The sequence below is a fragment of the Melanaphis sacchari genome, unplaced genomic scaffold (assembly GCF_002803265.2).
Source record: "Melanaphis sacchari strain LSU unplaced genomic scaffold, SCAv2.0 Contig2_pilon_pilon, whole genome shotgun sequence".
NCBI classification, from domain to species: Eukaryota; Metazoa; Arthropoda; class Insecta; order Hemiptera; family Aphididae; genus Melanaphis; species Melanaphis sacchari.
In genome coordinates this window covers 6,121,558-6,146,846 of record NW_020271173.1, presented here as the reverse complement: position 1 = coordinate 6,146,846, position 25,289 = coordinate 6,121,558, and the positions used below count along the sequence as shown (strand labels likewise).

Below are 25,289 nucleotides of genomic sequence, written 5' to 3'. Positions count from 1 at the left end.
AAATATAAAATTAGTTTGCCTATAAATAGCATATAAACATGAAATAATATTAGTGTCTATGGCGCATGCGCGTTAACAATTCGACCAATTCGGGTATCGAATATATACACGGATGGGTCCGTGTACGCTTTATCTACACGGGCACTCGGGTATCTAGATACAGCGTAGAATATTCTTTGGTCTTGTACTTAGATCATATGATCTAAGGTCTTGTAGTGTTTTTATCAGTTTGATGAATTTAAAAATTGATAAGTGATAACATCGCTATTGAATCACTGATTTAGTGATTTACTATTAGTATTTTACTCCTATGTAGCAAACCGTAAAAGTATAAGATTAGCTTACTGAAATTTTTTGGTTGTCCTTCAAAATGTCTTATAAATATTTAAAAAAGGTAAGCATATCGATTGTATATTGAAACGAAACAATTGCGTTGTAATAATTGTTAGCATTCATACCTGTTTTAACACAATTCGTAAAAATATATGCTATGTTACAATTATTAATAATGTTATAATGACCTTATCAGCAATACACACGTTAGTCATATTTTTATGTTACTAATGAACATCAATACTGTTTTTAGACAACTGGTCTTACAAGACTTAATGTAGCAAAAAGTCCACACTATACTCTAGGAGTGTTATATGGGAAGATTCTGCGAACATTGCGTAAAATGCCAGAGGACGCTGCATATCGAAAATATACTGAGCAAATAATTAGTAATAGAGCCAAAATCGTTCAAGAAGTATGACTATTGTAACATAATTGTAAATCAGGTATATAATTGACTCATTTTTCATTTAGACTGTTGCAGTGGAAGATTTTGAAAAGAAAATTGATTGTGGACAAGCTGAAGAACTTATTGTACAAGCTGAAAATGAATTGATTTTATCTAGACAGATGTTGGCTTTTAAACCATGGGAATCATTAATTGTCAAACCAAGTGCTGAACAATGGGCCTGGCCTCCATCTAAGTGATTTAGTTAAATATTATAAAATAGTTAATTTCAATATGATAGATACTTTAAATATGTACTCTACACAATTTTGAATTTTTATTAATAAAGTGAAACATAAAATAATGCTTTTTATTTGAATAATTAGTAAATAATAATCTATGTGTAAAGTGTATTTAATATATTTAATAATATAATGTGAAATAAAAAACATGTATTATTTAAAAAATGAAAACAAAAATATAATTATTGCATAGAATAAAACAATGCGTGTTAAAAAATATGTTAGAAAATATTTTATATATAAAATACAATTAATGGTAAATAATTACATACTAAATTATCTTAATTGAATTCATATAAATATGAATTAATTTAACAATAACAATAATCAAAATATTAATCTACAAATATAATTACAAACATTAATAAAACTTTAATTAAGCTGAGCATTCTTTTCACAATAGTTTGCAAAAATAATTAAATAAGATATCGTGATTGTGTTGAAGTAACTTATGTTGATTCTCGTTGTCTGGATGGAACATAACTTACAACTTCTTCCCAAACAAGTTCTATAACAAAAGTTAAATATGTTATTTTTAAAAATACACTTATTTATTTTATTAATCTGAAATATATTTTTTTATAAAGATCTTTCAATAGATTGCAGTGTGCATGCTTAGATACACACAAACATTTAGTTCATAAATTGACATTCAACAATTCAAGTACAAAAAAAATTAATATTAACTAATAAAATAATCACAAGAATTTCAGGTTATGTAATAAAAATATTAATTGAAATATTTATGTATAAGGTGTATAATAACTTTTGATGACCATTAAATAATTTAATTATCTAATTTGTACACCTTATTCTTAGAATACAGGTTAGTACATATTGTATTATTTTAATTGGAGAAGCCATTAATAAATACATTTATAGTATAAATTATTTTTGTTGAAAAGCTATATTTTTTTTACAAATGGCATGAATAATTTTGTTTTTAAATAAACTCAAATAATGAATAATACAAAATATTAAGAATACGTCACCTTTCCATTTTTCTACATCTAATTCCATATCTTCAAAGCTTTGATCATAAGGAGGTGAATTTGGTTCATCAGTCGGATCAGCATATTGTGCCAGGTATGGATGTGCAAGTGCTTTTTCAGCAGTCATTCTTTTATCAGCGTCCAATTCCAACATTTCTTCTAACAGTTTAATTGCTGTCCTCAAAGTAATTAATTAAAAAAAAAAATTATTATTATTATTATGAAATTATTTATACAATAATTTTTAAATAAAAATTTACCCAATGGATTAGCTCCTTTGAATACTTCACCGAAATCTTTTTTCAGCATTACTGGTAAAGACTGAATGTATTTTTTTGCCTAAAATAGTAAATAAAAACTTATAACACAATATATTGATTTAAGCAAATATTACCACAACCAAATAAATGACAAATATAAGACACACAAACCTCTGAGCTTTTAATTTTATTTAAATATTCATCAGATGGTGCTCCACACAAAACTAACACACGTGTTAAATGATCCACATCTAATTTTAGACGTTAAGGATTATAAGCTTATTTAAAAGATATTACATGGCACTTACCGATTCACTGGATATCTTTTGCATCAGTTCATTTGATGGGGTGCCTAATATTTCCAAAATCAAATTTAATTGTTGTATGTCTTTAATATCTTATAAGAAAAATATATTCTATGTTAGATTTTCTTTAACAGTAAATTAGTATGGAAGACTTAAACTTATTAAAAAAGGATACGATCAGTTCCAGGAAATAATGTCCTTCCTGTTAAAAGTTCAGCCATAATACAGCCTACTGACCAAATATCAACTAAAAATAAAAATAAATAATAATGGGACATTAGTAATTTATACAATAAAGAATATGCATTTCTATTTTTAAAAATAAATCATATTTATCCTTTTATGTAAAGTATTTTTTTCACCTATGCATATTTTAATGATAATAAAGTACATAAATGCATACATTTTTTACATGTTGATAGTATATAATATAATTCTGTGTCCTAATAAATATATTATATATTATGTATATGAATTAAACCTGTTTGATTGTAATGCATCCAGTTTAACATTATCTCAGGTGCTCTGTACCATCTAGTAGCCACATATCCAGTCATTTCACTTTCAGTTGGTCTTGCTAATCCAAAATCTAATATTTTTAATTCACAATCTTCATTTACACCAATATTTGATGGTTTTAAATCCTAAATAAATTGTAAATAATCAGTAATGAAATAACCAATTTTACATAATATGTTAATAAATTTTACATACTCTATGGATTATTCCAGCAGAATGGATGTACTTCAAACCTCGTAAAATTTGGTAAACAAGAAATTGGACATGATCATCAGACAGTTTTTGTGTACGTATGATATTGTTTAAGTCAGCTCCCATTAAATGTGTGACCATATACCTATAAAAAAAATAAATAAATTATTAAGAATATATTAGTTTTAAATTATACATAAACTTACAATTGATTAAAATTATTTATAGTATTTGTAGGTGTGAAAACATCTAATAATCCAATTACCTAAACATTAAAAATACACAATTAATTTTAATAATTTGGTTAAATGTATTTATTATATCTATAATATTCCCTCACAAATAAACAGAGTTCAGAACTTAAAGCACCTAAAATAATCAAAATAAGTATTTAAAAAAGCACATATAAACTCAATTATAAGCAACCAATGAAGATAAGCAAAAACAAGCAAAATTAAGATCTTTCTTTTTTTTCCTATAAATTCCTTTAGATATGTAACATTTAAAACTGCACTTTCAGGTAACTCAACTTTTCCCACTAAAAATGTATCAATAAAATTAATATAAGAACACAAATAATGCAAAAAGAAGCATGACTTAAATCACAGTGATGGTATAGCCCAAGATCATTAATATAGTAAAAATCTATTATAGCTTTTGTTTCTAGCAGCATTATTAACAAAACATTAGAAATGTTGAATACTTTTATTTCACAATAAGTAGCCACAATGGACAAAACAGATAGCAAAAATAAATAAAAACTAAAGTATTTAGATCGAATTTACTACCATAAGTTAACTATAAAATTGAATTTTACAATAAATGTTTTCAAGTAAAAAAAAAAAAAAAAACAAACACGTTATTGTTAAATCAATAAATTCATTGCTTAGCCCAAAATCTAAAACTAAAAAAAAAAAATACCAAAATAGGTAACAAAACAATTTTATAATTGAAATTGTAATACAACATAATTTTTATGCATTCTATTTAAAGAACAAAAGAAACAAAATCAAATGCTTTAAATCCCAAAATCCTTTTAGAAAAGAAAAAAAACAACTAGTTATTATAATTTTTATTAAGAACTGGGTTTTTCAATTAAATATTGAGTGTCTTAGGATATTAGTTAGATAAGAAAGTATGATAAATTTAACCAGTATTATAAAGTCATTCAATTTTATAGTATTTAAAAAGTTATAATACTCAATTAATATTTTTATTGTATAATATATTTGAAAACAAATGCCTTCAATGTATAAAATAATAAGTAGATATTGCAGTTAACTGATGAGCAAAATAATCAAAGCATGGTTTTTTAATATAATACACTTCAATTCCATGCACTGAAATTAAAAAAATTGCCTATTACTTAAGTATATTTACGTGAAATGAAGTTTAATATTAACAATTTATTGATTATTATTAAAAAATGACATACATTTTCATGGTTCATGTGTTTTAACATGCGAAGCTCTCTATAGGTACGTTTAGCATGAACCGCTGATTGAAATGGTCTGGCAAGTTTTTTGATAGCAACTTTCAGCCCAGTCTGATTGTCTACAGCTGAGCTGTAAAATACAAATAAAAAAAAAAATCATGTAGTTTGTTGAAAATTAGAAAAAAACTTGGTAATATTCAATACCAAACTTGTCCATATGCGCCGAGACCAACTGGAGTGAGCATTTGATATCTATCGGGTACTTCCCATTCAGTCTTGTTAATTTCGATTTTGTAATATTTCATCGTGAAACGCTGGTTGACAGTCTGAGACGGACCTATGACTATAAATTATAATATTATAACATAATATAAAAACTGTACCGAAATAATATTTTTGTGTACAATTGAAATTTGAAGCTTATCAAATAAACGTGCTCTCGAGATACGAATGAATATTATCGAATCATCTTTGTTTATTTTGAGTTGTAAAGTGGTGAGCTTCGGGAGTGTGGGCTGCTTCAGCAATTCTGCGCCGCCTAAGCACCTACTTAAATAGTTAATAGCTATAGTGGGTCTAATAATTTTTTATTCGAAAAAAAGAAAAGTTCAAGATTATGTTTCCGAACTGTCGACTGTGATTGGTAGACAACGCAGTTTAAATGTGGGCTTTTGCTTTGCTACTGAATCAAAATATTATATAATACAATAGATATTACAGAATAATAATTCTGTGATAATATATTATGATAAATTGATAACCTGCAGCTGATTACGACTTACGAGCGTTGCGTTCACAAAATAACAGAAAACGTTAATAAATAATAATGTTATTAATTAATAATTAGTAATAATTGCTATTACCATAACAATCAAAAGTCTAAACTTCTTCAAGCTTCGTTCTTGTTTTGACTTAGTGACGTGGGATTCGCAGACTGTATAGACAGTGGAGTGAGTTGTGGTCTTCCAAGCATTTACAACAAATCGAAAGTTTCTAAAACGAAATTCATTATTATTTATTTGATAAAACAGAGTCATTAATTTAAGATAATATTTAATACATCGTAAACGTATGTGATTAGATAGATAGATAGATACCAACTGACCAATTCGTAATTAATTACCAACAATCAATTGCTATAACGTGTAGAAGGTGGATATCGTACAACTCACTGTAACTATAGTGTACTGCGGAAATTTAGAACTATCTTCGTAGAATACCTGTTATATAGTGTTAAGTGTTTACAGTTATTTTAATTTGTCCTTGCTAGGTAGTAGGTTACTATAATAGTCTTAATGCATGGCGAAATACGTCAATATATTAGATACGTACATAACCACGATGGACATTTGAAGATATTATATTACTAAATATCTTTATTCTTAAAATTGTGTTCACATTGTTCACATCATTCACGACCAATGACGTTATCAGCGATCACTAATTTCGAAGGTCAATATTTATCATCATCATTATTACTCACAGATTTCTATATTGGTATGGAAGACAGTTGTTGTTCTATAATTTATTATTAGGTATATGAAAATCGAAAATCGTCAACCGAAACATCGTTATCGTCTAAAATCTATGCAATAAGCTATATTATATTGTATAATAATGTCGTCGCTTCACGCTGACACGTTTAATTTCCTACGTAGTACGTACAACATCGAACGTGCACGCTTTGTCGAATATAGACTACAGTGAGTACCTAGTACCTACTACCTACACACGGTAAATTCACTTTCCAGTTTTCGTGCATTTTTCACTTGTATCTTATATAATTAAGAGAAATAAAAAATATCAAATAATTGATTTTTCTGTTTGATACATTATAATTAAATAGGTATATTTTTATCAAACGACGATTTTATGTTGGATATCTTGTGAGTGGTATCTAACTGATCAGTTTTCAATTTCCTTTCGGCTAATTTCGATGCAATAGAAAATGTGACCTATTATTTAAGACAAACATGTTTTCTCCATTGCATGTCTAAATGATTAAATCATTGATGGTATTTTGAATATAATTTTAGATTTCAATGGTACCTGCTAATACAGTACTATAACACTTGGCTACTGCCAATTGCAAATTTCAATGAATTGTAAAATGTACATCTGTCTATTATTATTATTAATGCATACCTACTTATTTTAAATATTAATTTTTTGTTTTTTTTTTTTTTTTTATATACTTTCAAGTTTCAATAAGATGATCTATCAATTTAAATATGCAGGTACTTATGTAATATATTTATTAAAATATTTGAAAATTATTTTTTTTATTTTTTTATAGTATATATAAATAATGTAATAATAATTTATGAGCCAAAATGGCTGTGCCGGTGTCGATTTTCTAAAGTTTCCATAGTTCTGTAAGATTTTTTCTTTTTTTACAAGTAATAAACAATTTATCAAAGTCCTACTCCTAGTATAGTACCATTATACTACAAACTACAACGTATAAGGTCTATGCAATTTATACAATTTAGCACAGTGCAGGTTCCCTGCAACCTCTTCTATTTTACGCTCCCTTTGTAGATTTTCAAAAAACTCGCCCTCCCTATATAAATTCAATAAAAGTATCGTTTTTTTTTTTTTTTATTAATACTTTACAAATAAGCTGTACAATCAGTGCTATCTCAAGACACGGGCGAACATGGTGGTCGCCTCCAGAATAAGGGCGCCAGAGACGCATTCGAAGGTGTAGTAAGAATTGTAAAAACTTATACATTTTTTTTTTTTTTAGTTAACGATTTAATAAACTAATATAAATATATTAATTTAATAATATACATTACAATAATATTACCATGCACCGTGACTACAACTTTGGGGCACAATGACTTATAAGTTATAATCATTGTCACTGCCGCTGCCGTACCAATTTATCTGACGCCGATGATTAGATATGAATTTACACGTTCGTCGTGTTATATATCATGAAACGAATTTTCATTATTGTGGAAAAATTATTCAAAATTAAATTATTTGTATAATTGGAAACTTACCGAAACAATATAGGTACTAGATCGAGTTAAAAAAGCTAAATATTATAGTATTATATTGGATTGCATTCAGAACATTAGTCACGTTGAACAACTTTCTTTGACTTTAAAATCATTTGATACAGATAAGAATGTGCGCTAATGAAAATTTTATAATGTTTGAACCAATAAATGATTCGTCTGGTGAGGGAATTGATAAAACTATACAATAATGTATAATTGTAAACTAGAATTAAGTAACAGTAGATGTCAGAGATATATAACAACGGGGCGAATATGAAGGGTAAAAATAAAGGCATACAAGCAAGAATATTATGAGCCAATTCTCGAGCTTTTTTTTATGCCATGTGATTGTCATTTACTGAACTTAGTTGTTGGAGATAGTGTTTCTTGTTCTATTGAGTCAAAAACTTCTCTGGAGCGATTTATCTTTGTTCTCTGCATCTGTGGGTCGCTTATCACTCATATTTAAAAAAAAAACAAGTTAACTTCGCCAACAAGATTCATTTGGTTATAAAACTCACTTTGTGCTGATCCCAAAGTGAGTCTTATAAGTGGCATCCTCTATATTATTGAAAATTTGGTATTTAGGGCTGTCAATTGTCATAATTTAAAATTATATTTTATATTAAAGTTTCCATTTTAAATAAAATAATTTTCCATTAATCTATTGCTTGATACTTATTTAAGAATTAAGGGTGAGTATGGTGTTGGTGTATTCATGAATTATATTAATAAAATTACTTCACTGGAAAAACTCTCAAGTCTTAAAGAGTTTTTAGATTTTGATAACCAATTTTTTATTTTATTTAAATAATGGTATAAAATAATACTTTGTAAAAAATTCTAAAATTTTTTTTTTTTTAAGATATATTATAAATTTGGAGATTAAAATGTTAAAGAATTGAGTTTAATGCGGGCTATAGAATAGTTCTGTTTATTATTTAAAAATAAAATAGGTTGTTAAATTTGGTCGACTCTATAAGACAGTATTAGAATACTCGTAGTGTATTTAAAAAAAGTGGATATAGAAGTGATTTTTAAAATTGGAAATAACAATTAGTATCATTGTATGCATGGTACATATTTGTTAGTAAATAGGTCAGATAAGTAGCTTACTGATCAATATTTACATAGATAAATACATTATAATATTACATTATTTTATTAATATTAAGGTGATAATGTGTGGTTGCCATAGATTGGAACCACGGTTGTAGATCTATTATAACATATGTTTTATGAGTTCTGCTGTGGTATCTCAACCATGATAAGGATATACTGCGTATGATGTATGACGTCACACCGTGGATCTATATCACAATAATATTGAATAATGTCAGTGGCTATCACAGATACATATATTTTGTGGTGGCTAAATAGTGCATAATATTATCCTTATCCATTAGCCGCCCGTCACCGGATCGTTTAATATCGCGATCTCTGATATGGATATGGAATTGTATTAATACAATTAACTCATAACTGTATTGGCTTACCGAACTGCCGATGCAGTCGAAATCTTCGGTTCTTGAGTAGTTGAGTTATTGAGTTGACTGAATCGTGAGCTTGAAGTTAAACACTGTGAAGCCCGGGCGGTGGCAACATCAGTGAACGGCATAATTCTATCATACTTTATGTAAACATACTTGGTGTATTCAAACTTTTGATTTACGTCGGTCAACCCTGTAAAAATGGTTTGCGATGACGACAATGATTTCATTCGTGGTATATTTTGCCCACATGTGGCAGTCTTGTGTTCAGACAAGGCTCAAGAAATCTGTCGCAAAAACAATCTGAGTTTCAGTGATCTGCTTAATCCATATTCTCGGCTGACAGATGGTAAGTACGCCCAGGAAATACCCACACACCGTTTCACTATGATACCTATTTGAAATATTGTGCTTATAGTTAATTTCAAAGATGCCAATGGTAGTACGATAAATGTCCCAAATCTTCAAATAGCGTTTTCCAATATAAACAGTCAACCATTGTCAGTTACCAAAGAAAGAAGTCGCTTACACGATTCTGTTAATATTACTACTGAACCGAGTAACATTGCTGTAAAAATTGGTAATGACTAATATATTAAATATTACCTATGTAATTCAAATATCTATAACCTGTTACATATTATAAAATGTATTTGACAGGTGGAAGGGAAATCACAATACCTGAAAACACTCCATGGTTTACTAAGTGGAGAAGGACGTTTTTACAAATTCAAAGTGTCTCAGACCACGAGTATACTAAACATTTCTTAGGATGTATCCTTTACAGAATTTAGTTAATTTTTAATTCAATATATTTTTAATCAAATAATTTCTTAACTAATATAAATTAGGTATTATAGTAATAAGCTCTTCTGATGAAGAACAAGTATCAATATTGACACAGCAAGTTCAACAATCAATTTTACCAAATCAAAATCAATCACCAAAATGGTTTCATACCACTATATTAAGATATTATGTTGTTTTACATGAAAGTCTTAATCCTGATTTGACTATGTAAGTTATTATACAACCCATTCAAGATATAAAAAAAATATATGGGAGGGGAGATTTCTTAAAAATAAATAATTAAATATGTTTATTGTAAATTTATATTAAAAATTAAATTGTATATTGTATATTTATTTATTTTGTAATATATTATTTACAAATAAAGGCATAACTTATAAATTAATCTTATATAGCTGTGTCGCAAAAAAAAAAAAATCATTGCAGGAAGAGAGGTGCTCATATTTGTATCTGATCAGTTTATCACTGTATATTATATTATAATAATGATGGTTTGGAACTTAGTTTTTGTACATTTTTTCATAGGAATTCTAAGATAAATTGATTTTGTAAAGTGGTGAAATCAATTACTAAGTTTTGCTTTGCATAATCACATGCATTTTTTAAACATTGTTTCATTTTGTGTAATTTATTGACATTTTTTTTAAATAAGATTAATATTTATTATTTTTTATTTCAGAGCTAATAAAATTATTGAAACATTACAGTCAGCTTATGGCCACAGTAGTTGCCATCTTCTTAGATTAAACTCATGTAAATATCCTAAAACTGAGTTAACTGAAGGAATTTGGGATTACTTGAATAATTCATTTAATTTAAATGATAGTATAGACTCTCAAGATCAGAGTGGAGAATTTGAAAACAGTTTGAATTCTGTAGATAGTTCTTTAATACATCCATTAAGTCCACAAGAATATAACAAAAGTTTGAATGATGAATCAAAAACGCACATTCAAAAAATATATGGTGCTTATTTAGACGAAAACGATCATAACAATATACAAGATTTGACTAAACATTTTGTTTCAAGATCACTAATACCTTATATTGAATCTCAAATACAATCTTTAAATGAATCGGTATACAATAATATTTTTGACCTAATATGATAATTATTATATTTATTTTTATTTTTATAGGTAACAAATAAAAAAGGTGTTAGTCGATCACTCTTGAGTGCTACCAAAAGATGGTTTAGTACAAATAAACCTACTGCAGCAGCTGTACCAGCTACAGTTATGTAAGTAATGCATAACTTGACATATTTTATCATTATAATATTTTAATGTGTTATCATTTATTTAGTTACACTAATGATTCACCAGAGCTTCAGACCCGACGTTTAGCAGATTTATATATGATTTTGGGTGCCTGGTCTCTTGCTTTTCCATTATACCAGGCTGCTAAAAGAGACTTTAGTGCAGATAATGCTTGGATGTTGTATAGTGGTGCTGTTGAAATGGCTGCTATTTGTGCACTGATGTGCCCTAGTGTATGTGATAATCGAAAAGCCATAGAATATGCTAATGAGAGTGTATTAACATATTTGAACACTTGCAGGTCTAAAGTATAATAACTTTGATGTTTATGTAATTTAAAAAAACTGGTCATTTATATTGTACAGGGTTCCACAATTTGCAACAAGAGCGACAATACTATTTTGTGAATTACTTGTCAGACGGGAAATGTATGGAGAGGCTGCTAAAATGTTTATTCAAATGACAAATGAAGACTCAGATTTACGTAGTGCTTTACTTTTAGAACAGGCAGCATATGCTTTTCTGAAATCACAAAAACCCCCAATGTTGAGAAAGTATGCTTTTCATATGGTTCTGGCTGGACACCGATATTCAAAAGCAGCACTAAGAAAACAGTCACTAAGCTGTTACCAACAAGCTTACCAGGTAGATTTCTTTTATAAATTAATAAAACCATTTTATAATTAGATTTTAGGTAAATATTATTTTCTCGAGGAGAAAGATTCTTAATTCTTTATAAAATCAATTAATCTTAGAATTTGTGAATATAAGTTATGGCTAAAATTATTTGTATAAAATAATATAAATATTTTTATTGATTTTAATACATGGCTACATGGGTTATTAATATGGTGTGCTCCAAAAAAATATTTATTACTATCATTCTACATTCCAATCATTATTAATATTTAATAATATTTCTTAATTTGAATCTCTAGGTAAAAATTGCATTGGGTTTTATTAAAATTTTATAATCTGTTTCTGTAATGGGAAACCTAACCGACCAAATCTGATATTTTTATAATTATAAATTATAAGTAGAAACCATAGATATTGTTTTATGTAGTACATTTCAAGTGTTTATTGTTATTAAATGGGTATTGTAATGAATGTTTTAAATTTTAATTCGATAATTCATTATAGTATATAGACAAAATCCTGAGCAGAGATGTGGTGCTAGCCTTTATTCATCTTTATGACCATTACAAGTAGGTTGATTCCATTTTTATCAAAAAAATGTTGCATAAATTATATATGAGTAAAAACTGACATACAGAGAATAGTTTAAATAGGTTTGTGGTATAAATAAATGAAAATGAATCTAAATATTGTCATTAAAAAAAAAAAATAATAGTAACATAATATGTTATTGCATAAAGTTTCAAGTATTATGCTAAATATTTTTTGAATTACAACAAAATAAAAATTGCTGTTCTGTAAATATTCCTATTTTTTTTTTTATTTTTCCCATTAACATCTTTGTTATAAATCATGTTTGAGCATACTTGTTGTGACATTGAAAAAATTGGGATTTAAAAAAAATCTTAAAAATTGAAAAAATTAATTATCAATGTACAACAAGTTCATACTTATGAAATAAATACATATATGAGACGCTAACAAAAAATAATAGTTTTATTGTATAACTAAGTAATTGTAAAGAATATAAAACATGACACATAATATCAATTGGTGTCATTTTGCTGCAAATGCGAACAATGTTGAATAATGCCAGCCATTTAGGGTCATACGCAATAAACATATATAGAAAAGTATGGGGACATTTGACCTTTCAAAGTATATATTAGATTCAATTTGTTATCAACAAACACCATTAAAGTTGAAGATTGAAGCATTTTAATTACTCTAAAAGGAGAGTAAAGAGAATACTCAAACAAAACTTCACTATTATTAAACCATTAAGTTTACCGATTTAAAATTTATTATATAATTTATTTTATTTTTTTTAAATTTAAATTGTTTAATTTTTTGTGGAATACTAATTATTGTTATATATTTTATAGGTTTTTGAAGATACACATTGGATATTAGCAGAAGACCATATACAAACAGCTATTGGTAGACAAGCCATGTTTTTAAAACATATGAAACAAGCTTCTGAAGCCTATTCCAAATTGCTGGCAAGAGCTTCAAGTCAACCACCAGAACAACAGTCCACTATACTTAGAGATTATTTGAACATCAAATTGGTATAATAATTGGTATTTTCCATATTTACATTATCTTAGATGGATTAACCTTTGTAGGAATATGCAGCAGAGAAAAATGACTCATCGATCATTGATCTAGCCCTACCTCTCATAGATCAGAAAAGAATCAAAATATTGCTGAATGCAGACAGTATAATAACTAAAGAACATAGTTTTGATGAAGACTTGTTGGATACTAGGTGGCATAAAATGGAAGAAGATTTAATTACAGAAGCTCGTGGAATACCACCATTAATATTTAAGCCAACACTTGCTTTCTATGGTAGCAATGATACAATAAGACAGTTATTGTATGTAGATGGTAAGATATTTTTTCTTTTTTATTGAGTTGAAGATGATAATTTATGATGGATTATACTTATATTATAATGTATAATGTATATTTTATCAACAGAATTAGTGCAAGTACAAATGACATTATCAAATCCATTAAACATATCTTTATGCATTGAAAACTTATCATTGACATATTCTTTTGATAAAGAGTTAAATTTAGTTGAACCTCAAGTACTTGATGAACTACTTTTAGCACCTTCCAGTACAACACAAGTAGCTTACACTTACAAATAATACAAATAATAAGTGTTAAATAACATTTTTAAACATTTTTTTTTTATGTATTATTAGGTTATTCTTGGACTGAAAACAAAAAGTACTGGGATTCTATCTATAAATGGTGTTCAGTTTAGCTTATTGATTCCATCAATTATGAGTGATGACACAGCCAAGAAAGTAATAAATGGTTGGCAACGTTTTGAAATGTTAAGTCCTATACAATTCAATGTTCAACCACAAACTTCTTTGATGAAGGTAGATTATAAACTATTTATTATCAATTTGTTATAATTAAGGATCGGAACTTCATATATGCTCTATAAAATCATAAAAATATAAAATATGTGTTTATTTTTAATTATTTACATTGAAATAGTCAATAAATGTATAAAAATTCACATTTTATTATGAAAACTTTCAAAAGTAAAAAACAATAAATTATATAAATTTAATTTAATTTCTTTGTGGGTATGGCTTATACATAATACATAAATGCAAAAAGTGGTGTCCCAATAACAGCTGATTTATAATTATTAAAAAGAGGAAAAAGTTCATGGGTAAAGTCAAGAGTTACAGGTTTTTAGTAAATTTATTTTATATTCTGTATAAAATTCAGAATGACACTCCAATTATATTTATAAAGTCAAAAATTAGTTTAATATAGATTTTCAATTTTTTGTATAAATAATATTTTTTTAGTCATAATAATTATTAATCAATTTTAATAAGTATAAATTTTGAATTACATATTAATTATAATAATATTAAATTTTAAATTTTAAAATCATTTTAGTGAAAATGTTTCTAAGCACTTTATCTGAAACATTGCAAATAGTTGATTATACATTTTTGAAGCATAAATATGTGCATATCTTACCTTATTTTTTACATACAAATCAAGTTCGAGTTATTTTTTTGAACTTTTTTTAATCAAACAAAACAAGTAAATAAAATTCTTATTATTCTAGTCACTAAATTATAGATATCAGTATCAAAATATAATTGAGTTATTTACATTATGGTTATTTGTTTTTTTTTTTAATTTTTCAGTACCTTCATAAAAGAAACTGAAAATATTTTTTTTAATAATCTTTTATATCTTAGTTATTTTGATATGTAATAGTCTATTCATGTTAAGAGTAGTATATTGCAGCTACCTTATGCATATGAAGTGTGGCTTCATTTTTACTTGCAAGCGTTGAATGACAACAGGTGGTCCACTAAGAAAGGGTAAAGCGTCTGACTGTAGCCAATGCAATATTGTTGCAGTCAAGTATTTACCGTTCTTATAGTGAATAGAATATAATTGAAAGTTAACAGGAATCATCTAATAATTACATTATACTTTAAATTTTAAAATAGAATACACAAACATATTTCTTGTGATAATAATTTTTTTTTTTTAAAGTTTGAAAAAAAAAAATCTATGCACAAAGTAAACCATTATGTTGCAATCTTATAAATTATAATAATATAAATAATTTAAATGATATAAGAACAATTGTGTGGTAAATATTAACTCTATGCATGTAAATGCAAATTAGCAGTAGTGTATGTTGGAACGGTTAAGTATTAAACATGATTTGTAATATTTTGTTTAGTTGTATAAAGAAGACAAATGTTGTTTAAAGTTGTCACATTCAAATTTTATTCTACATCAGAGATGATCAACAAACATATTCACCTTGAATAATTTTATGTTTCGGAACATTTAATAAACTTTTAATAAATATGTTTATTTTAATACTTTTGTATTGAGTCTAAATCTAATATGTGTATATATAATTTTGTTAGCAGCCCTTGGAATTATAATTTACAAAGTGGCCTACTAGATCATTTGAATTGATTATCCCTGTTCTACTTAAATATAATATTATCACTTCCATAATATGAAACAAATATGTCCATTAATCATTCAGAATTTATTAAATCATTAATTAAATACATTCAATGTTATATAGTGATATTAGTCAATTTAATTTAATAATGTAAGGTATATTTTTTTTGGTTTTAGGTTGATTTTATTGGAAATCAAATTAACACGTTAATTGGTGAAATGAATATAATAAAATTAACATTAGAAAATGCTGGTGCAGTACCATTGCATAAAATTTATGTGTCAACTTCAATCGAAGATTCATTTTTTTCAGAATCAAATGATTCTTGTAAAAACAAAAATATTCGAAGTTTATTAATTCAAATCCCTCCAAATTCAAAAAAATCTGTAGAATTCTGCTTCAATAGTCCAGACACAGAAAAATTTAGCCTTGACTTGTTATTTTATTATGAATCTCAAATCGAAACTAAAAAGCAAGAGTACAAATTATGCAGAGCTAGCTGGTTTATGACGGCAAAACCTTGTGTAAGGTTATCTGCTTCAGCGTTACTCGCAAACCAAAACAGTGAAACACTTAATCTAAAAACAATTGTTCATAATTTGTATAAGGTATAATTTTTTATAATTTTTTTTTTACCTTTCAGTTGAACTTAAATTTTTATTAAACCATAATTTCAGGGAAATGAAGTTGAACAGGTAAAACTCAAACAAGTATTCTTGTACAGTCCAGAATGGACACTATCCAAAAAAGTATATCCACAAGGAAGTATAAAAAATTTGGATCAACAACAGTCATGTCATTTATTCTTGCAAGCTTGTCGAACAAATAAAAGTGGTATCTCTAAAATTAATTTTGATAATGAACAATTTCCACATACTGATATGTGTGAAAAATTTGTCACAATAACAAAATCATCATCAAAAGAAATCAAAATGCCAAAGTTTGATAGACATAAAGTTCAAACAGAGGTGATAAAATGTATTGATCTCGTTTTGGCCATTTTATGGCAGGTAATGTGATATTTTTATTTTTATTGTTTCATTTTTTTAATTATTATTTTATATTTAGGTAGTAATCAAAGATCATTCAAATCAATTGAGAATTATATGTGGCATTCACAGGGTTGCTTTGACAAAATTAAATTTAAGTGTTGCGTGGCCTGAACTCGGATGTTTAGATGCATCAAAAAATATTGCCAAGCCAATAGGGAGATTAAAAATATTTGGACCTGATCGGAATATACATCCATATGATGGGACACCTTTACCTAATGATGTAACAGGATTGTTAGAGTCACCCATGAATCGGTTGCTCAATATTGCTTTTTCGCATTCATGTACTGTTTTACATTCCTTTAATGACAAAAAGTAAGATTTTTGTATTTAATTTTTTTTTTTATTACTTATAACTAGGGCTAGGATTTATATGTAATAAAAAATTGTAAAATATGAATTTGGTTTATTAAATATATGCAAATGCAAAAATACACAATTAATATTATTTATGTCAAACCATATTAAATATGCACAAAAAAAAAAACAAAAAATCATAAGGTTTAAAATTAATAAAATTATATTCTTAATTATTCACACTATTCAAATGTATTACTCAAAACAATTACATGGTGTTTCAAATTTTCAAAACTAGATAGTTTTCTGTTAAATCTTAACATGGGCGTAACTAAGATTTTAATCGAGGGGCAGTTGATAACATATTTTTGGTTAGTTTATCTGATGACCTTTTTTTTGTTTTTTTTCCACATTTTATTGTAAAATTTACATCGAATTTAGTTTTAAACTCAGAGAGGTGACAAGTCCCCCCCCTGCCCTTCTCTCTCAACGGCAATGAACCTTAATATAGGTCATTAAATAGGTATTTTTGAACAGTGTCAATATATACTGTTGCATGATAAAAACGTCTAGTAACGAAATATACCATAAAATATGCATTTTTGCATTTGTTTAGTCGAAATATGCAATAATATGCATTTTGTCCAAAATATGCAAAATAAAATCACCACTGTTTACCTCATCATGACGTGTTCGTTGATATTACTTATAAAAGTAATATTCAGAAGTTGCAAAAAAAATATTCTGTTGCATATAAATCCTAGTCCTACTTATAACTTTTAAGTTTTAAGTAATAACATTCTAAGTTATAAAAATTTATACAGATGTAATTATATAATTTTTTTATTTTAGAATGTGTATTATACCTATACTTATAATACTTAAGAACTGTGTTGAATATAAAATTGAAGTTAAAATAGATACTAATTCTGCTAATTGTTCAAAGTAAGTAACAAAAATATTTGTTATTTTTTCTTAGATATTAATCAATTTTTCAGATAAAATAAAAATATCAATTTCAAGTTATTTTACAAAAATATCTCTTGAATTGTTAATATGCTATAACTTTATTATCATTAATTTTAAACAAAAATATAATAGATTTTGTTTTTATAAAATTAGTAATATAATAATATATTTTTTTTTTAAATAATAACTTAAATTATCAAAATTTTTAAATTTATACATAATTTAATTCATTTAAAAATATTTAAATGTGTTTCTTAAAAAATGATTATATTAAATAATAAATAACTATAATTTATAATCATTAATTAATTTTCATCGAGATAGGTTGTAGTTTGGGGTGTGAAAATAAAGTAAAAAATATAGGTACCGATTTTAATTGTTGACATTTTCATATTGTTATTTTTGACTTTTTAATGTATATCTAATTAATTTTTTCGTTATTTACAGGTCGGATATCGATGATGAACATTTCTGTTGGATCGGAGTTATTAACCCAAAGCCGTTTTTATTGCCAGTGTCAGCGACACACGCTATTCGCTTATACGCTGCAGTTGCTTCTCAAGGCTGTTTTAAAATATCATCTAAACTCGATATACTGGCACGACCATATCCGCCCGCTCAAAACGCATTCCTATCCCAAATTGTTTCGTCTTCTTCTTTATTAGTTATTAAAGACCCCAAATCTGAGGTAACGAGTTAATTGTTACTACTTTACTTAGGTCTTAATCTATATGTTATATTTTTAAAAAAGTTATAATAAAAAAAAAAAATCATTTATTAAATTATATAATAATAAAAAAAAAATAAAAATATTAAAAGTTGGTAAAATATGTGTGATTATGACATTATGAGCATTGATTTTCTATTATACTGTCGATTTTGTCTTTGATCTCACCAAATTTCGGCCGTTTGGCAGGGTTGGAATGCCAGCACGCTAGCATAACTTCGTACAAACTGTAACAGCATAAGGTGGGCCTGGGCATACGGTAACCGCTACACAATACTTCGTATATCCTGGTCGAATGTATCGTCGGGTATGGAGACCCTCCTAACATCATGATTTCCCAAAGAAGTACGCCAAATGACCACACATCACTCTGGGTGGTATATAGCTGATATTTAAGCGATTCCATGGCCATCCACTTTACTGGTAATGGGTCACCACGGTTCAATTTCTGATAGAGGTTTTGTTCGTACACGTCCCTGCTAAGGCCGAAATCGCAAATCTTTATAGTGCGGTGGTCGCTAAGTAACACGTTCCGGGCGGCCAAGTCCCGGTGCACTACACGGTTATTTTCTAAGTACATCTAGAATTCATATCAAAATATACCGTGAGATATTATTATCTAAAAACTACTTAGATTAAATGTTACTAATATTAGTATTAATAAACTGGGGTACCTACTAAATAAACTAATAGGTGTCTATTAATGTAAACTGTAAAGTGCAGGCGCAAAAGACAGAGAAAGAGAGAGACTGTGATGGTTATTAAATAAAAAACATATTCTTCTTATGGTTTCCTTCGTTTCTTTTTTCGCTCATGGTAAGCACGTACCTAATATTGTTACATTGGCACAAATATAAAAAAACTGCTTCTGGAAAAATATGACTTAGGGATTTTACACGTTTACGACATTTTTTTTAGGGATCTTAAGGTTTTATCCTTAAAGGTTTTATTGAGCTTTAATCGTCTCAAATCTTAAACACTATTTACACCCTTACAGTAGTATCGTGGACACCTTATTAAATGGCTGTCCAAGAGTAAAGTATACAATCAAAATCACGTTGTCGTAACCGTAAGTATCGAAACGAGACAAATAATAATAAATAAGTGCATAAATGCATAATAATAGGAGTTGGTTCCTTACCATGCCGTTGGCCGCTTGGCTGGCGAAACGCAGTAAGTCGTTAACCGTGAGAAATACGTTTTCATCGCCGTGATATAAGTAACAGTTGTTGAAGACCATCGGCGGAGGACCTGACGCATCCTGCAGCGATTCAACTCCTTTGCTGTTCGACACGGCGGTCAGCTCTGACGGATCCGTCCGACCGACGTAAAAGTCGTTAGCATACCACGATTTAATGCTGACCTATGCAAGTTAATGCATGATGTATTTATTATGATAATAATGTATTAAATGGTTGACGATTTGTCACCGGTCTGCTGTACAGCGGGAGTGAGGTGGTGGATGTGGATCATTACAATGAATGACGGATGTGTTATATTCTGAGAGGAAACGATTTGTCTGTCTAAGATGTTTTGTATAACAAAATGTATATTTGTATTAGCATATTTCTATTAGTATATTATTATATACTTTTGTCGAAAACATTGCATTTTTCATATTTTTAATACTTAAAAATATATATATATATATATTTATATTATTTTTAGTAAATGTTTAGTCTATACCATCTTATCGTAGAACGATGCAAAAAGTCTATGGTATAAATATTAAACAATAGCATAAAATGCATAATCGAGTTTTTTTAGAAAATGTCATTGTTTATGTTTAAAATAAAGTAACAGAAGTTCTTAAGGGTTTCAAATTCCCATTTAAATTAAAACGAAATTATTAAAATTGTTATTTTTCGTTAAAAAATCTTTTTTTTTCCAAATTTAATTTTCAAATATCTATAAAATAAATTATGCCCACGTATCTTTAAAAATAACTTTGAGGAACGCTGTAGTACATTTTTCAATCATAATTATAAATATTATTTCGTTTTAGAATTCGTCAAAATTCTAACTTTAAAAAGTTTAATTACACATTTTATTTAATAAAATCAAAAATGTCAAGTATCAATAAGTAGGTCAAACAGATTTAAAACATTTGAAAATTATATCATGTATAAAAAATACTTTTATGCTAATATAAACCTTAAACATCTACAGCTAATTTTTTTTTAATTATAAAAAAATTTAAAAAAATTGTTGCGTAAAAATCCTGATTTTTTGAATTATTAGGAAGATCACTGAGTACTTTTTACTTTTGATTTTTTTAAGTATCAACTCGATTCTATCTTCTAGTTTCTTATAGATATTTAAATTGAAAGTTCTAGAATTTTTACATAATTTGAAAACAAAATGCTTATAAATAAAAGTTGTACCTATGCATTTTAAATGTTTTTACATATCTATAAGAATAACTTCATAATTTGTTCTTAATTTTTAAGTTGATTGACTGAGTGAAAATTTTTTTATTGAAATTTATGTATAAATAAAACAAGAAAACATTTCAAATTTTAAATGCCTATAAATAACTTAAATTATTGTTAGATAGAGAGAAACCTATATTGCAGGGGCGGCCAAACAGTCGATCGCAAACGATTTTAAAGTCGATCGTGCTAGAATTTATTTTTAGGCTGCGCTCACAAAAATTAATTATGGTGGTATAGTAACTTAATAATAATAAAAACTTTTTTATCGAAGTCGATCCTCAAAGGTGAAGTATATTTTTAGTAGATCGCAGCCGAAAAAAGTTTGACCGTCCCTGCTATGTTGGCTATACCGAGTATATTTCCTAAATGGCCTAAATAGGTATATAGGTAACTAAAACTGTCACAAAACGCAAAGTAACAACAATAAGAAATGTACCTAAAAAAGTTGAAAAAATGTAAGTACTATACATTTTTCGAAAGACTAAGGAGGTATGTTTTCAATTTAATTAAAAATTATTACTTAACTATTTCTCATATTTCTGTATTACAAACAGAACTATAAAGAATACACATGTTGAAGTAAGAGTTCATTGTATTTCAATAGTTTAATAAAATATCATCTTTACATAATATAACGTACGAGCCATGCTGTATTGTATCAAATGAAGTTAAATAAAAAGTTTAAAGAATGCAAAATTAAGTTCAAATTGCTCATTTTCTATATTTTATAGGTGTTATGCATTAATTACGTGGGACACTAATATTGATAACAGTGCATTCTAGTGGTGAAAATAGCTGAATTGATTTATGTGTCATTTTTTTTCTGTGCTGGTTCACCGTATATAATATCTACTTAAATTATACGTTTTTAATAGCGCAATAAATTGTATCCGCAATGTTATCGCTGAAAACATAATACTATAATGGTAAGTATGTAAGATATTACATTATTTTAGTTAACAATAGCACAGCCACAATGGACATTATTGCATACGTAGGTACCTACTTATACACCTACCTAGTACCTACTATTATTGAATTACCTATATTAGATATTTATTTTAGAAATATTAAAAAAATAATTTTAATAGAAGCAACTAACTATTTTGATTCAATTTTCTAATCATATAGATATATATTATATAAAAAAATAAATCAAGGAACGAGAAAAAAATTAGTATAAAAAATACCAAACTGAACAAATTTCTAGATTTGATTTCGTGAAATTATAATATGCTATTGAAAAATCAATTAAAAACAAACAAATAATAGAAAAATATTGATGTTAGCTTATTAAAATGATAAAATATTAGTACACTCCCCCCGATATTTTAATAACGGTTACAGGCCTAAATCAAGAGTCGACAACCAGCTGCGGCCTGTGTAGCGATTTTATGCGGCCTGCGATAACAATTTATAATTGGTATAAAAATATAGAATATCACATTATGTTAGTTGATAACCTAACTTTGTAAATTTATACCACGTTGAATTAGTATAGGTACCAAACAGTGATGAGGCTTAAATAAATTAAATTAAAGTCTGTTTAAAATTTAAAACGTAAAATGTAATTAAAATAAGGTGTAGGTACCTATATGGCTATATGGTCCGTGAAAATTTATTTCATTATTTTTTGGCCCTTGACACCAAAAGGGTTGCCGATCCCTGGCCGAAATAATAACAACTAAATATTTTTGGGGTGTAAGCCAGGCGCGAATCCAGGAATATTTTTTTGGGTAGGCCAGTAAATTTAGTTAAGAATAATTTTCATTTAGTCATTAATATTTCAATAAATAGTCCAATACCTACCTACTAATAAATAATAATAGTAAAAAAAAATAAAAAAATATTGAGATACAGTTACGTGGAAAAATGTAATCTCCTTGACTTATCACGAGCAAATTAATTTAAAGCTTCGTCTGGGTTTTGTATTCACTCTTCACTGCTATTAAAATAAAATATAGGTAGGTATAGGTATATGCAATTATAGGTATGCCTTAACAAATAGTTAAAAAAAAAAAAACAAAATAAAACCAACCTATTCGGTTAGGTTACTAATAAAAATTCTAAAATAACGACTTGAATGCCAATATTGAAAATTAAAATTATTGTTTTTAAAAATTTTGGGTGGGCCCGGCCCAACCTCCGGATCCGCGCCCGGTGTAAGCCAGTTTACTTCCCGGCTTCTCGCGGTGACCCGGATAACTCTAAACGAACTGAGATGCACTCGGGTTACGTCGAAACCCGACCTTTTTATCTTCCGCGGGTCGCACTCCCGGAAAACTCCCGTTGGGCAACAACGCACGTCGACTGCGTTCATTACCTATACCTACCTATCAACCTATCCCAAATCCTAACGACGTCGACCTAACCTAACCTAACGCCGGTGGACGGACGACGCGAGTTTGTCGCGAAGCGTCAGCGCCGGTGTCCGCGCGCGTAATGCGTGTCGTACCTATAATATTATTATCACCTTTTTCAGATAGGTCTGCAGATCGCCCAGCTGACAGTACTCGACGACCAGCATGCACCGCCGGTTGGCGTCCAGACAACATCCGATCATGGACACGATGTTCGGGTGCTTGCCCACCTTCTGCATGAGCAGTATCTCGCGCAGGAACTCGTCCAGGTCCCGGCCGCTGGGCCGGTCCCGGAGCGACTTGACGGCCACCGAGCACACCCGGCCGTCGGCCGTCTTCAGCGCGCCCTTCCTGACCACGCCGAAGTGGCCGTGCCCCAGGAACGTCGGACACGGTGACCGCGTCGTCGTCCAGCAGCACGTCCACGTCGTCCAGCCTTGAGCAGGGCCATGTCGTAACCCTCGGCCGACGCGCCGCCCTGCCGCCGCCGCGGTGGTCCGCACCGGCCGCCGCCCGCCGGTGCAGCAGCTGGCCGACGGCCATCGCCCCGCACAGCGCCGCCAGCAGGCCGAGCAGCGCCACGGCCATCCACAGCGGATAGAGCGGCGTGCGGGCGGCCGCGGTCGCGCCGCGGACGTCGGCGGTGCGCGGCCGCCGCTCGACGACCGTCTCGTTGCTGTGGCCGAACCGCGAGCACGCTTGCACGCTCGCGAAGTACCGGTCGCCCAGCGGCACGTTCTCGAACGTCGCCACGTACACCGCGGCGGCGGAACCGTTCAGCGGCGACGGCTGCTGCTGTTCGACCGCCGCCACGTAGTCCTTGCCCGACACGTTCTTCGCCTCGTTGTCCAACTTCACCCTGAATAGTCCACCCCGGCCGCCCGTGTTCGGACTCTTCCAGTGCACCCTGACGTCGTATCTGCTCTGCCCTCGTGAAGGTGCTGCTGCGCGTCGATAGCGCCTCGGACAGCTTCCGTCGAACGGTTTCCGGCTACGCGACAACGCAATATTTTATGAGCGTATATTATGACGTGGACATAGGTAATAATATTATGTTACCACGGAATAAATGAAATGCGTATTGCCGGTGCACGTGCGCATATACGCTATACGATGCGATATTGATCGATGTGTATCGAGGGCGCCCATATGACGGGCAAGCGGGGATCTTACCGTGGAAAAACGTTGAAAAATTGCTTACGGATCTATACAATATATAGATAGACTTGACGGACTATGCGCGATAAGTTACACGGGAAAATTGATGATAAACGAATGAATACACAGAACAAGTAATAAATTACGTATAATATGTTTGGTGTTAAATAAATTTACAATTTTATTTGTAAATCAATATTTTAATAAATTTGTTCTATTAATCAAATGAAAATCCAATAAATTACTTATGGTTAATTGGTTAAATAATTATTATTCATATAATTTTCAGTTTGATATATATAAATATAATAGTACAATGTTAAATTGTAAACCCTTCCAAGGTAAATACGTAACTGAACGAAGTACATCAT

General features: G+C 29.0%; 4 protein-coding genes across 8 annotated transcripts in view; 2 read left to right on the top strand and 2 right to left on the bottom strand.

Moving 5' to 3' along the window:
• Positions 1-260: 260 nt before the first annotated feature.
• LOC112596050 (NADH dehydrogenase [ubiquinone] 1 alpha subcomplex subunit 5) lies at positions 261-1,057 on the top strand. The gene is made up of 3 exons (XM_025341505.1): positions 261-394; positions 587-748; positions 808-1,057. The coding sequence occupies exons 1-3, from the start codon at positions 371-373 to the stop codon at positions 979-981; spliced, it is 360 nt and encodes a 119-aa protein (XP_025197290.1). The 5' UTR covers positions 261-370; the 3' UTR covers positions 982-1,057.
• A 348-nt stretch (positions 1,058-1,405) lies between these two features.
• LOC112596049 (mitogen-activated protein kinase p38b-like) lies at positions 1,406-6,077 on the bottom strand. 5 transcript variants are annotated; one of them, XM_025341503.1, is made up of 12 exons: positions 6,059-6,077; positions 5,590-5,719; positions 4,931-5,069; positions 4,727-4,856; positions 3,498-3,556; positions 3,295-3,436; positions 3,062-3,224; positions 2,756-2,827; positions 2,584-2,663; positions 2,276-2,354; positions 2,016-2,189; positions 1,406-1,531 (listed from the first exon to the last, which is right to left on the bottom strand). In XM_025341503.1, the coding sequence occupies exons 3-12, from the start codon at positions 5,029-5,031 to the stop codon at positions 1,473-1,475; spliced, it is 1,059 nt and encodes a 352-aa protein (XP_025197288.1). In that variant the 5' UTR covers positions 5,032-5,069; positions 5,590-5,719; positions 6,059-6,077; the 3' UTR covers positions 1,406-1,472. The 5 variants fall into 5 exon arrangements, with proteins under 5 accessions (XP_025197288.1, XP_025197286.1, XP_025197287.1 ...); XM_025341501.1 differs by lacking the exon at positions 6,059-6,077 and adding an exon at positions 5,787-6,025; XM_025341502.1 differs by lacking the exon at positions 6,059-6,077 and adding an exon at positions 5,832-6,025.
• Positions 6,078-9,078: 3,001 nt separating this feature from the next.
• On the top strand, positions 9,079-19,030 carry LOC112595779 (trafficking protein particle complex subunit 8). Its single transcript, XM_025341102.1, has 17 exons — positions 9,079-9,576; positions 9,646-9,807; positions 9,888-10,001; positions 10,079-10,244; positions 10,717-11,116; positions 11,177-11,277; positions 11,343-11,597; positions 11,662-11,941; positions 13,321-13,506; positions 13,564-13,828; positions 13,922-14,076; positions 14,155-14,337; positions 16,097-16,528; positions 16,598-16,930; positions 16,989-17,287; positions 18,122-18,214; positions 18,686-19,030. Exons 1-17 carry the CDS (start codon positions 9,429-9,431, stop codon positions 18,936-18,938), a joined length of 3,825 nt encoding a protein of 1,274 aa, XP_025196887.1. The 5' UTR covers positions 9,079-9,428; the 3' UTR covers positions 18,939-19,030.
• The window catches only part of LOC112595897 (tyrosine-protein kinase receptor torso-like), a 14,285-nt gene continuing 7,989 nt past the window's right edge, over positions 18,994-25,289 (bottom strand). The window contains 6 exon segments of the mRNA XM_025341284.1: positions 18,994-19,545; positions 20,107-20,328; positions 23,874-24,144; positions 24,146-24,196; positions 24,198-24,235; positions 24,238-24,751. Coding sequence (XP_025197069.1) covers positions 19,084-19,545; positions 20,107-20,328; positions 23,874-24,144; positions 24,146-24,196; positions 24,198-24,235; positions 24,238-24,751 — 1,558 coding nt within the window. The 3' untranslated portion in view covers positions 18,994-19,083.

Bases quoted from the DNA above. Each gene is read 5' to 3' on its own strand.
- LOC112596050 (XM_025341505.1), top strand. From the start codon at position 371: ATGTCTTATAAATATTTAAAAAAG. The intron at 395-586 runs GTAAGCATATCG...TACTGTTTTTAG, and splicing joins CTTATAAATATTTAAAAAAG to ACAACTGGTCTTACAAGACT. The intron at 749-807 runs GTATGACTATTG...TTTTTCATTTAG, and splicing joins GAGCCAAAATCGTTCAAGAA to ACTGTTGCAGTGGAAGATTT.
- LOC112596049 (XM_025341503.1), bottom strand. From the start codon at position 5,031: ATGAAATATTACAAAATCGAAATTAACAAGACTGAATGGGAAGTACCC. The intron at 3,557-4,726 runs GTATGTCATTTT...TTTAATGTTTAG, and splicing joins AACACATGAACCATGAAAAT to GTAATTGGATTATTAGATGT. The intron at 2,664-2,755 runs GTATCCTTTTTT...AAGATATTAAAG, and splicing joins ATTATTTCCTGGAACTGATC to ACATACAACAATTAAATTTG.
- LOC112595779 (XM_025341102.1), top strand. From the start codon at position 9,429: ATGGTTTGCGATGACGACAATGATTTCATTCGTGGTATATTTTGCCCA. The intron at 10,245-10,716 runs GTAAGTTATTAT...TTTTTATTTCAG, and splicing joins CTTAATCCTGATTTGACTAT to AGCTAATAAAATTATTGAAA. The intron at 11,598-11,661 runs GTCTAAAGTATA...TATATTGTACAG, and splicing joins ACATATTTGAACACTTGCAG to GGTTCCACAATTTGCAACAA.